This window comes from Manis pentadactyla, chromosome 9, assembly GCF_030020395.1.
Source record: "Manis pentadactyla isolate mManPen7 chromosome 9, mManPen7.hap1, whole genome shotgun sequence".
In the NCBI taxonomy this organism is placed as follows: Eukaryota; Metazoa; Chordata; class Mammalia; order Pholidota; family Manidae; genus Manis; species Manis pentadactyla.
Genome location: NC_080027.1, coordinates 95,011,791 through 95,025,023, shown reverse-complemented (window position 1 = coordinate 95,025,023; position 13,233 = coordinate 95,011,791). Strand labels below are relative to the sequence as shown.

Sequence of the window (13,233 nt, the reverse complement as noted above, 5' to 3'; positions counted from 1 at the left end):
AACACATGGAGGCTTAACAACACGCTCCTAAATAATCAATGGATCAATGACCAAATCAAAATGGAGATCCAGCAATATATGGAAACAAATGGCAACAACAACACTAAGCCCAAACTTCTGTGGGACACAGCAAAAGCAGTCTTAAGAGGAAAGTATATAGCAATCCAAGCATATTTAAAAAAGGAAGAACAATCCCAAATGAATGGTCTAATGTCACAATTATCGAAACTGGAAAAAGAAGCACAAATGAGGCCTAAGGTCAGCAGAAGGAGGGACATAATAAAGATCAGAGAAGAAATAAATAAAATTGAGAAGAATAAAACAATAGCAAAAATCAATGAAACCAAGAGCTGATTCTTTGAGAAAATAAACAAAATAGATAAGCCTCTAGCCAGACTTATTAAGAAGAAAAGAGAGTCAACACAAATCAACAGTATCAGAAACAAGAAAGGAAAAATCACGACGGACTCCACAGAAATAGAAAAGAATTATTAGAGAATACTATGAAAACCTATATGCTAACAAGCTGGTAAACCTAGGAGAAATGGAGAACTTCCTAGAAAAATACAACCTTCCAAGACTGACCCAGAAAGAAACAGAAAATCTAAACAGACCAATTACCAGCAACGAAATTGAAGCGGTAATCAAAAAACTACCAAAGAACAAAACCCCCGGGCTAGATGGATTTACCTCGGAATTTTGTCAGACATACAGGGAAGACATAATACCCATTCTCCTTAGAGTTTTCCAAAAAATAGAGGAGGAGGGGATACTCCCAAACTCATTCTATGAAGCTAATATCACCCTAACACCAAACCCAGGCAAAGACCCCACCAAAAAAGAAAACTACAGACCAATATCCCTGATGAACGTAGATGCAAAAATATTCAACAAAATTTTAGCAAACCGAATTCAAAAATACATCAAAAGGATCATACACCACAACCAAGTGGGATTCATCCCAGGGATGCAAGGATGGTACAACATTCAAAAGTCCATCAACATCATCCACCACATCAACAAAAAGAAAGACAAAAACCACATGATCATCTCCATAGATGCTGAAAAAGCATTTGACAAACTTCAACATCCATTCATGATAAAAACTCTCAGCAAAATGGGAATAGAGGGCAAGTACCTCAACATAATAAAGGCCATCTATGATAAACCCACAGCCAACATTATACTGAACACCAAGAAGCTGAAAGCATTTCCTCTGAGATCGGAACTAGACAGGGATGCCCACTCTCTCCACTGTTATTTAACATAGTACTGGAGGTCCTAGCCACCGCAATCAGACAAAACAAAGAAATACAAGGAATCCAGATTGGGAAAGAAGAAGTTAAACTGTCACTATTTGCAGATGACATGATACTGTACATAAAAAACCCTAAAGACTCCACCCAAAACTACTAGAACTGATATCAGAATACAGCAAAGTTGCAGGATACAAAATCAACACACGGAAATCTTTGGCTTTCCTATACACTAACAATGAACCAACAGAAAGAGAAATCAGGAAAACAACTCCATTCACAATTGCATCAAAAAAAATAAAATACCTAGGAATAAACCTAACCAAGGAAGGGAAAGACCTATACCCTGAAAACTACAAGTCACTCTTAAGAGAAATTAAAGAGGTCACTAACAAATGGAAACTCATCCCATGCTCCTGGCTAGGAAGAATTAATATCGTCAAAATGGCCATCCTGCCCAAAACAATATACAGATTCAATGCAATCCCTATCAAATTACTAACAGCATTCTTCAATGAACTGGAACAAATAGTTCAAAAATTCATATGGAAACACCAAAGACCCCGAATAGCCAAAGCAATCCTGAGAAGGAAGAATAAACTGGGGGGGATTTTGCTCCCCAACTTCAAGCTCTACTACAAAGCCACAGTAATCAAGACAATTTGGTACTGGCACAAGAAGAGACCCACAGACCAGTGGAACAGAACAGAGACTCCAAACATTAACTCAAAGTTATATGATCAATTAATTTTCGATAAAGGAGCCATGGACATACAATGGGGAAATGACAAGTCTTCAACAGATGGTGCTGGTAAAACTGGACAGCTACATTTAGGAGAATGACACTGGACCATTGTCTAACCCCATATACAAAAGTAAACTCAAAATGGATCAAAGACCTGAATGTAAGTCATGAAACCATTAAACTCTTGGAAGAAAACATAGGCAAAAACCTCTTAGACATAAACATGAGTGACCTCTTCTTGAACATATCTCCCCGGGCAAGGAAAACAACAACAAAAATGAATAAGTGGGACTATATTAAGCTGAAAAGCTTCTGTACAGCAAAAGACACCATCAATAGAACAAAAAGGAACCCTACAGTATGGGAGAATATATTTGAAAATGACACATCCGATAAAGGCTTGACGTCCAGAATATATAAAGAGCTCACACGCCTCAACAAACAAAAAACAAATAACCCAATTAAAAAATGGGCAGAGGAACTGAACAGACAGTTCTCCAAAAGAGAAATAGAGATGGCCGACAGACACATGAAAAGATGCTCCACATCGCTAATTATCAGAGAAATGCAAATTAAAACTACAATGAGGTATCACCTCACACCAGTAAGGATGACTGCCATCCAAAAGACAGAGAACAACAAATGTTGGCGAGGCTGTGGAGAAAGGGGAACCCTCCTACACTGCTGGTGGGAATGTAAGTTAGTTCAACCATTGTGGAAAGCAGTATGGAGGTACATCAAAATGCTCAGAACAGACCTACTATATGACCCAAGAATTGCACTCCTAGGAATTTACCCTAAGAATGCAGCAATCAAGTATGAGAAAGATCAGTGCACCCCTATGTTTATCGCAGCACTATTTACAATAGCCAAGAATTGGAAGCAACCTAAATGTCCATCGATAGATGAATGGATAAAGAAGATGTGGTACATATACACAATGGAATACTACTCAGCCATAAGAAAAGGGCAAATCCAACCATTTGCAGCAACATGGATGGAGCTGGAGGGTATTATGCTCAGTGAAACAAGCCAAGCGCAGAAAGAGAAATACCAAATGATTTCACTTATCTGTGGAATATAAGAACAAAGAAAAAACTGAAGGAACAAAACAGCAGCAGAATCACAGAACTCAAGAATGGACTAACAGGTACCAAAGGGAAAGGGACTGGGGAGGATGGGTGGGTAGGGAGGGATAAGGGGGGGGAGAAGTAGGGGGCTATTAAGATTAGCATGCATGGGGGGGGAGGAGAAAAGGGAGTGCTGCACAACACAGAGAAGGCAAGTAGGGATTCTACAACATTTTGCTATGCTGATGGACAGTGATTGTAAAGGGGTTTATAGGGGGGACCTGGTATAGGGGAGAGCCTAGTAAACATAATATTCGTCATGTAAGTGTAGATTAGTGATACCAAAACAAAAAAAAAAGGGCAGTTCCTGTGTGGTAACCTCCAATGAGTTCTACACAAGAGTATAAAGGGCATATAAAAGTGTAGGCAAAGGGTCTGTTTGTGTTTATACAGAGGATCAAAGCCTAATTGGGCTACCCCAAAAGTGAACTAAGATACGATATGAAAAAGAACTTCCAACATCAGCACTCTCTGGAAGACTCATGCCAGAAGATGATCATCAAAAAACCCCAATAAAGATCCACGCACTGCTACAGCTGTAGATGCACTCATCCCACCAGTTCCTGGACTTGCCATGGGAATGAGGAAGCAGATATCTAAGCTGGCCTGTGCATACAGTAAAACAACAAATTTGACTGGATCTATACTGTTGGAACTCTATCAAGAATTAGGAGAAGTGCAAATTGTAGTGCTCCAAACTCTTACAACTACAGACTATTTACTGTTTAAAGAACATATGGCATGTGAACAGTCCCCAGGAATGGGTTGTTTTAATTTGTCTGATTTCTCTCAGACTGTTCAAGTTCAGTTGGACAATATCCACCATATCATAGATAAGTTTTCACAAATGCCTAAGGTGCCTAACTGGTTTTCTTGGTTTCACTGGAGATGGCTGGTAATTACAGGTATGCTTTGGTTTTGTAACTATACTCCTGTTATGTTAATGTGTGTGCACAATTTAAGTAGTAGCTTAAAACCTATACATGCTGAAGTTACCCTACAAGAAGATATGTCAAAGAAATAATCAATCTTCCCATGTTTTCTGCCGCCTGCTACTTCTATAGCTTTTCTTCTTCCTTCCTAATTACAACCCTTAAATAGAATTCGTGGCTCATATCAAATTTACCGAGTATCATAATTCTTCCAAGTGGTAAAGATACCTCAAGACAAATGCTGGGCATAGAAGCTACAGGGCATAAATATGCAAAGAAATAAAAAGCTAACCATTTCAAACAATAAGGCTTCTCTCTCACTTACCAACTTTACATTTCCCTGTATGGCCCCGGAAGATGACTGGTTAGCCAGAGACGGGTAAGATTCCTGAAGGGAGGAACAACCTAAGACAGGCACAGTCATAGGGGGGTCATCAGGTGAGAAATTGGGGATCAACAGAGGTGAGGCTTAGAACCTCACCCCCCCTGTTCTGAGAGAAATCTTCTGCATACGTGGATGTTTTATTGCCCTTGTCTAGCTTGGATTAACACATAGTCTACAGGCACACACCTGATCATCTACATTTGCTCTCTTACAACACTAAACTATGTTTTCTACCTTTATCTTGTATCTACCTACCACTTCAGCATTTTATTAAAAATAATAATAATAAAGAGAGAACTGTGGTATCCACATATAAATCAAGTATAAAAATCAAACGAGTATTCATATTTGAACTGACTGTTTATAGTTCATAATGCATGAGCAAAACTGAAGGTTTCTGTGATGGCTGCCCTTGTACTGTTCACCATGTAAGAACTTATTCACTATGTAAGAATTTGTTCTCCATGTAAGAACTTGTTTGTTATGCCTCAGAAGATTGGAGACTGATGAAAATTAGGCTTGGGGTGGATTAATGATTGTGCATTGAGCATTGACTCCCCTATACAGAATTTTATTGTTGTTAACAACCATTTGATCAATAAATATGAGAGATGCCCTCACAAAAAAAAAAAAAATGTACACACTTCCAATGGTAAAATAATAAGGAACCGGGATGTAATGAATATAGTCAAGATATTGTAACAGCTTGGTATGGTGATAGCTGGTACCTAGAATTGTCATGTATATAAATGTTGAATCACTATGTTGTACACCTGAAACTAATGTAATGTAATACTGTGTGTCAACTACCCTTCAATAAAAAATAATTATCTACAAAAAAAAAAAAATTAGAGGAGGGTATTTGCTATTCTCCCCAGTTACCAGTATAGTTCTTAACCATTCTTTGGGTCTGGATTCCAGCTGCCTATAAAGTGAATGAACACCTAACCTTACTCCCAAGTCACTTCTAGTTCTAGATTAAACTACATGCCTTCCAGGATCCCTGGATTATGCCCCCTTTTACCAAACTGGAAAACTTCAAATCATGTATAGAGATGAATAACAGTACAGGTCTGTGGGGCAATGAAGCTTTTAGTTTTTTCTCTTAGAACTCTTACTTTGAAGGAGAGTCACTAAACCTCTCCAATTTCTTGCAGTAGGGGCACAGACAACCCAAAGCAGTAGATATCCTTAGGGGACAAACACTGAGTACATATGAAAACATAAGGGAAAGGATGAGAGGTGAGTGTGGGGTCTGCAAATGGGCTCCCTATTTCCGTGGCTATTCTAGGACTATTGGAGTGAAGGAGAGGCAGAAATTCCATCAAGTTTCAAAAACAAGAAAACAACTTTGATTCTGCCTTTCACATCAGAACTAAAAATTCTTAATGTACTCTACTAGTACCAAAAACTATCTTTAAATTAATGAGGTCAAGCTATACAAAATGAGGGACTATTGTGAAAAACTGTGAAAGCATTTTGCATTTTTATACAGTGACTTTCTGCCTGAATATAAATGAAGGGATATTAGTAATGATTACATGTACAGTTATTTCAAAACCAGAGTGAAAACTTGTGAGGAAGCACTAAGAATGCTCATTAAGACTTTCTTTAAGCATGTACAAGGCAAAACTTTTGGGGAAGAAATGGCAGATAGACAAAACCAACTAAACCAGGACAAACAACTTTAAATTGCCTTGTATATGATTGCATAGTAACATAATTCTCAAGTTAATAGGTACAAACACTTAAAATAATGAAGTTCCACAGGTAAAATGGTGCTACTCTACTCTGTTTATTCAGAAATGCAAATTTTGACTTTAAAGGGAATTATCCTACTTAAAAGTGGTAATTTGTATGAAGTGAAGAACTGATCATGCTTTACTTCAGAATTAGTTCTGTTTTGTTTCATTCCATAAGCTGTTATTTAAACTAAACAAATGTAAAAATTAAAATGCTACTAAATAAACAATATGTCCTGAAAACCCATGAAAAATTTCAGGTTCCATTTCTTGATTCACTGTTAAAACAATCACTAAAAACTGAAAAAAAAAAAAAAGCTTTACTTTTCTCTCTGCTTTATGGGTGCTCTTGATTATAAATTTTTTTACTTTCTTAAATTGTTATCACACTAAATTTAAATTTTATCTTAACATGTACTACCTTTAAGTGAAAACTCTTCACTACAATTACTAAAAGCAGTATCATGGATATTAAACATAGTACCATAACATTAGTTTGAAATGAACCACTCTACTGAATAACATTTCTTATATTAAAAAGACTCTAATGCTTACAGGTTCAAAATAAGGTCAAAAGAGGAGAAGCATTTAGGAAATACAATGGAAAACAAAACTTTTTTTACCAACCTCAAAACTTGAACAAAATCATTCTAATATATTACCATTGTGCACAGGATTTTTCTTGCTTTTAAAAGTTATCAATTGGTTATTTCTGTTATCTAACAGCTCTTGAAACATCAGCAGGCTGATGAAGGTGCTCATCAAGACCAATTATTGTACTCTTTTAATTTGCATACTGAGAATGTCGACACTTTTTAACACTGAACACAGATGGAAATAAATAATAACCCTTACAAAGTCTAGTCACTAGAAGATTAACTTTCTAATCTCCTTGAAAAATCTTCACTTTGTTCCAAGTACCACTTATAGCTAGCCGCTAACATTTAATGAGTGCTTTTTATGTGCCAAGCACTGATCTTTAACCTTATTTCCTATTATTGTAATCTGTAATTATTTTTTTGTCTTTCTCCTCCACTAATCTAAAGGCTCCACGGAGAAAGGGACTTTATCTAATTCCATATTGTTGCTTAGCACACAATATGCCTAACACATAGTAGTAGGCACTAAATAAATGAGTCAGTGTTCTAAAAGTTTTAAATAATTTTTTTAAACTTTTGGGCATGATCTGTGGGGGCTAAGAAAATGAAAAAGAAAAGAAAGTAGAGTGTATTACATCTAATAGAATATTCTTTAATGAAACTTTTAGTTTGTATGTATGTATCCTATATAAAATACATTTCTTGCTTATGGGTAATACTAAGAAGAAAGTGTGAAAATCACTGCTCCTCACAAATAATGCTAAAGACAATACCATAAGTTCTACTTTAAAATAACAGAACTGGGATTTCTGGATGTTATATATGATGTCCAAGATGACAGTTATCTACAAATACAGACATCACTTCTATAGATGCTCACTGGCATGGTACTATATTAAGAAAATCTGAATTAACTAAATAAGGTTTCAGTGATAGTAACTGTGACATGATTAATAAGGAAAAAAAAATAGACATCTAAGGCACACAGGCTTGTTTGAATTTAATACCTGGTTCTGCCACTAGCCAGCTGTGTGGACTTTGGCCTAACTTACCTTCTTTGCACCTCGATTTCCCCATTGAGGGATAAAAGAGGGATAGTCATAAATAATAAATTCAAAAAAATAATTTTTTTTAATTATGTGAAAGGAAATTCATAAAGCAGTTGTCAGTTTTAAATTATTTAATGTATGTAAACAGTGTAGGCCTAGTGGGCTAGTAAAAGCTATTGTGATTAAAATACTATTATTGTCTTTTTTTCCTGGCCCAATAAAACACATTCAATCCACTGCACCATGATTTGAATGTGTAAAAGTGTGAATCAGGAATTTACTGGATTAAAAAGCAAACGCTGGGAACTGGGCAAAAAGAGGCATGGAACCTTTACAAGAGTTTCTGCTGCTGTTGGGTAAGAAAAGATGCCCTAGTCAAGATCAGGGAGTTGGTGTAGATTAACTATGGGAATCCAGGGAAACCACACTGCTTCACCATTAAAACAAACAACTGCAGCCTCCCTCACAGTTAACATCCATTTTCTTCCTCCACATCCTGGCTGGGGCCAAACCAAGGTGTTAGGAAACGCACCTGGTTAGCTCCCGCCAACCAGGCCCTGGTACCAAGGAGTTAGGGCACAGAGGTTAGGAGTCACTCACCCCGGAGACTCCGTTGATATTGCCCCAGAATCTCCTCCAGGGTAGAGTTCTCCGGGGACTTCGCCATGCATACAGTCGGGCCTAGAGGTGGCAGTTACGTAGGGAAGTGTCCTGTGTTCTCTCCTCCGAGAACACGAGGCCTTATAGCAGAGCCCGAAGCGCGCCCGCCTGCTTCCTGCCGTTGCTGTCACTGGGGAGCACGGAACCCAAGACGGAGTTCGCGGGGGCTCCTTCCATCTACTTGCCCTCACGGTGCACGTCGGGAGTTGTAGTCTACAAACTCCAGGCCCGAGGCCTGGAGGCTAGCGAAGCTCTTCCTTTACACTACAAGTTCCAGAGGGTACCGCGGTGCTAGCGCCAGCTTGAGCTGTTTGGCTGCCCTATCTGGTTGCCAAGAGACAGCCTGGAGGTTCCGCCCTTCTTACAAACTGTAGCCCAGCTCGGCTGAGTCCTGCCTTTATCCCGTCCTGCTGTTCGAACCACCCAACTGACAACAAGGGCTTCCTGAAGGCTTTGACCTGTCTAAATTTGCGACTATGCTGTTTACCCTCCAGGCTTCTAAAGAACGCAAATAAGAATCTCTCCACCCTTCAGCCGCGCCATTGCCAAAACGGCCAGACCAATTCTCAAGAAAAAGAAGCTCTACATCTTACAAGCAGCATAGCTAGCGAAGGAGGCTGGCATTACAAATCCTAGTATGCCCAGTAGCCCGAACGGCCCTGGGAGCTGGCGCACTGCCCGCTGGGAACTGTAGTCCCCGTTGGTGGCGGTCCGCTAACGCCCAGAATCCTCCTCCATTGTTCAGGCCGGTCTTTGGGGCACGCCTGCGCAGTGACAACTGGAAAAGCCAGTGGGTGAGACCCTCCGTACAACCCCCTTTCATTGTCTGTATTTGGCGCCTGCGCAATGCGAGATCGCTGGGCCTGGGCTGTAGGAGGGGAGCGGGCCGGGCTCGTCGCCCTTGTCCCGGGCGCCTGCGCACTGGTGCCGCTCTTTGCCGTTACCGCTATGTGTGGGGCGTGTGTGGAATAACGTTACTGCCCAACGGAGCGGAGGGGCAGAAGCTCGACCGCGGCGGCGGCGACGACGACGGGGTGGGGGGAGGACGGCGTACGAGAGATTCACGGGACGCAACGCGCCCCGCCTCCCCCGTCCGGTCCCTCTCCGCTGTGAGGGGTAAGTGATGCGCTAGGCGTTCGCGGTGGGCGCTGACCGTGTGGCCGCTGCCCGTGTGGCCGCCGCTGCCCTTCCACATGGCCTCCGGGGCGTGCGGCGGGGCTCGGGGCGCGGCCCACGGGGAGCGCGGGGCTGGGCCGGCGACCGATGGACGCTCCCTGCAGGCGCCGCGCGGAGCCACCGCCCCTATGCTGCCAACTGGGCCGGGGGGCGCCTCTCACCCCACGCCCCACCCCCACTGCCGGTCCCACTCCTGCGGCCCCGGCTCGTCCGGCAGCCGACGCCTCTTCCTCTAAATGCGTCAGGTCGTTCCTAGCTCTGCGGGCTTTGTGCAGAGCTCCCCCCCGCCTCCGCCGTGGTTATTGGCTAGGGTGCGGAGGTGCGGCCTCTGTGGAGGGTCTACCCGGGTCGCAGTCCCTGGCAGCGCCGAGCCCTTCCCCGCTGTGGGTTTTGGGCTGTGGGGCGGATGCGGGGAGGTCAGGCGAGGCGCCTGCGGGTCGCGGCTGGAGGGCGTGGACGTCGTGGAGCGCGCACTCTGCCGGGCGGCTGCACCCTACTGAGGCTCGGCCCCCGCTCTGTAATGAGCCCTGTGCAGGAGAGTGGCTTCCTCTCGGCTTCATTGTCCTTCCGTTGTGATTCCCTTCATTTTATGCAAGGAGAAAAAAAATACTGGCAGCTGTTTGACACAGGGCGGGAAGACGTGAGATTTGTAGTCTCAGCCATATAATCTCCGCGTTTTTGATGATCACTGCGGCTTATTTATTTGAAGAATGTAAGCAGGGGCAGTGCCTGCCAAAGCATTGCCAAGATGATCGATATAAAATTACATGACCATGAAGATTGGCCTAGGAAGGGCCCGACAACTAAGCTGTTATGCACCAGGGATATGAACCAGCAGAATTTGTTTTTATTGGGTGGTTAACGCATTTCATGTTCCTAAGGGGACAGATTAGGTTACATCTTTCCGTTTTGTTTTTTAAGCAGTAAGAACAAACAAAAAATAGGCCTGGTACATTTATGTTTCTGAATTTGTTTATACTTCTTTATCTTAATGAAATTCACCCATTTGAGAGAAACGTGTCGAAGCAGATGATACATTTGATTGAAAGTATTTTTTAAATGATTTGATCCTTAAATTTCCAATGCTTACAACCGCTTGTTGGTATATTAAAACAAGCAGGAGAGAGAATGAAGCCGAATGAGGAGGAGCAGGTGGAAGAATGATGGGGAGGAGATATTTACATTCTTAATCCTGTATCTGGGTCTTCATTGATAAAACCGAGCTGGGTATGCTGCAGCGATTTAGGAATTCAGCTCTGGAAATGCTGCATTGCACGTTACAAGCGATTTTGTATTTCCATATCATCATTATTATTTTTTTGGTGATGTCTTTTTTTTTTTTGGAATCATTAATCTACAATTACATGAAGAACATTATGTTGACTAGGCTCCCCCCTTCACCAAGTCACCGGCATATACCCCTTCACAACAGTCACTGTCCATCAGCGTAGTAAGATGCTGTAAAATCACTACTTGTCTTCTCTGTGTTGTAGAGCATGCCCCGTACCCCCCCCCCATATTATACAAGCTAATTATAATGCCCCCTTTCTTTTTCCTCACCTTTATCCCTCCCTTCCCACCCATCCTCCCCAGTCCCTTTCCCTTTGGTAACTGTTAGTCCATTCGTGGGTTCTGTGAGTCTGCTGCTGTTTTGTTCCTTCACTTTTCTTTGTTCTTAATACTCCACATATGAGTGAAATCATTTGGTACTTGTCTTTCTCCGCCTGGCTTATCTCACTGAGCATAATACACTCTAACTCCGTCCACGTTGTTGTGAATGGTAGGATTTGTTTTCTTCTTATGGCTGACTAATATTCCATTGTGTATATGTACCACATCTTCTTTATCCATTCATCTACTGATGGACACTTAGGTTGCTTCCATTTCTTGGCTATTGTAAATAGTGCTGCGATAAACATAGGGGTACATCTGTCTTTTTCAAACTGGGCTGCTGCATTCTTAGGGGGAATTCCTAGAAGTGGAATTCCTGGGTCATGGTATTTCTATTTTAAGCATTTTGAGGAACCTCCATACTGCTTTCCACAATGGTTGAACTAATTTACATTCCCACCAACAGTGTAGGAGGGTTCCCCTTTCTCCACAACCTCGCCAACATTTGTTGTTGTTTGTCTTTTGGATGGTGGCTATCCTTACTGGTGTGAGATGATACCTCATTGTGGTTTTAATTTGCATTTCGCTGATGACAAGAGATGTGGAGCATCTTTTCAGTGCCTGTTCGCCATCTGAATTTCTTCTTTGGAGAACTGTCTATGCAGCTCCTCTGCCCATTTTTTAATTGGATTATGTGCTTTTTGTTTGTTGAGGTGTGTGAGCTCTTTATATATTTTGGATGTCAACCCTTTATCGCATCTGTCATTTATGAATTTATTCTCCCATCCTGTAGAGTACCTTTTTGTTTTATTGATGGTGTCCTTTGCTATACAGAAGCTTTTCAGCTTCATATAGTCTCACCTGTTCATTTTTGCTTTTGTTTCCCTTGCCTGGAGAGATACGTTCATGAAGAAGTCACTCATGTATATGTCTAAGAAATTTTTGCCTATGTTTTTTTCTAAGAGTTTTATGGTTTCATGACTTACATTCAGGTCTTTGATCCATTTCAAATTTACTTTGTGTATGGGGTTAGACAGTGATCCAGTTTCATTCTCTTACATGTAGCTGTCCAGTTTTGCCAGCACCATCTGTTGAAGAGACTGTCATTTCCCCATTGTATGTCCATGGCTCCTTTATCAAAAATTAATTGACCATATAACTTTGGGTTAATGTTTGGAGTCTCTATTCTATTCCACTGGTCTGTGGGTCTCTTCTTGTGCCAGTACCAAATTGTCTTGATTACTGTGGCTTTGTAGTAGAGCTTGAAGTTGGGGAGCAAGATCCCCCCCAGTTTATTCTTCCTTCTCAGGATTGCTTTGGCTATTCGGGGTCTTTGGTGTTTCCATATGAATTTTTGAACTATTTGTTCCAGTTCATTGAAGAATGCTGTTAGTAATTTGATAGGGATTGCATTGAATCTGTATGTTGTTTTGGGCAGGATGGCCATTTTGACGATATTAATTCTTCCTAGCCAGGAGCATGGGATGAGTTTCCATTTGTTAGTGTCCTCTTTAATTTCTCTTAAGAGTGTCTTGTAGTTTTCAGGGTATAGGTCTTTCCCTTCCTTGGTTAGGTTTATTCCTAGGTATTTTATTTTTTTTGATGCAATTGTGAATGGAGTTGTTTTCCTGATTTCTCTTTCTGTTGGTTCATTGTTAGTGTATAGGAAAGCCACAGATTTCTGTGTGTTAATTTTGTATCCTGCAACTTTGCTGAATTCCGATAATAGTTCTTGTAGTTTTGGAGTGGAATCTTTAGGGTTTTTTATGTACAAAGTCATGTCATCTGCAAATAGTGACAGTTTTCACTTCTTCTTCACCAATCTGGATTCCTTGTATTTCTTTGTTTTGTCTAATTGCCATATCTAGGACCTCCAGCAACACATTGAATAACAGTGGGGAGAGTGGGCATCCCTGTCTTGTTCCTGATCTCAGAGGAAAAGCTTTCA

At 41.1% G+C, this 13,233-nt stretch overlaps 2 protein-coding genes across 15 annotated transcripts in view; one reads left to right on the top strand and one right to left on the bottom strand.

The window, feature by feature from the left end:
* The window catches only part of SDCCAG8 (SHH signaling and ciliogenesis regulator SDCCAG8), a 275,300-nt gene extending 266,655 nt beyond the window's left edge, over positions 1 to 8,645 (bottom strand). For all 3 annotated transcript variants that reach the window (XM_057507849.1, XM_057507847.1, XM_057507848.1), the window contains exon 1: positions 8,439 to 8,645. In XM_057507849.1, the coding sequence (XP_057363832.1) occupies positions 8,439 to 8,505 (67 nt within the window). In that variant the 5' untranslated portion in view covers positions 8,506 to 8,645. The remainder of the gene's footprint in view (positions 1 to 8,438) is intronic.
* A 510-nt stretch (positions 8,646 to 9,155) lies between these two features.
* Positions 9,156 to 13,233, top strand: part of CEP170 (centrosomal protein 170) — a 131,869-nt gene continuing 127,791 nt past the window's right edge. For 11 of the 12 annotated variants that reach the window (XM_057507846.1, XM_057507845.1, XM_057507844.1 and 8 more), the window contains exon 1: positions 9,299 to 9,614. The gene's annotated coding sequence lies outside the window, so the exon portion shown is untranslated. The other variant, XM_057507835.1, reaches the window with a different exon arrangement.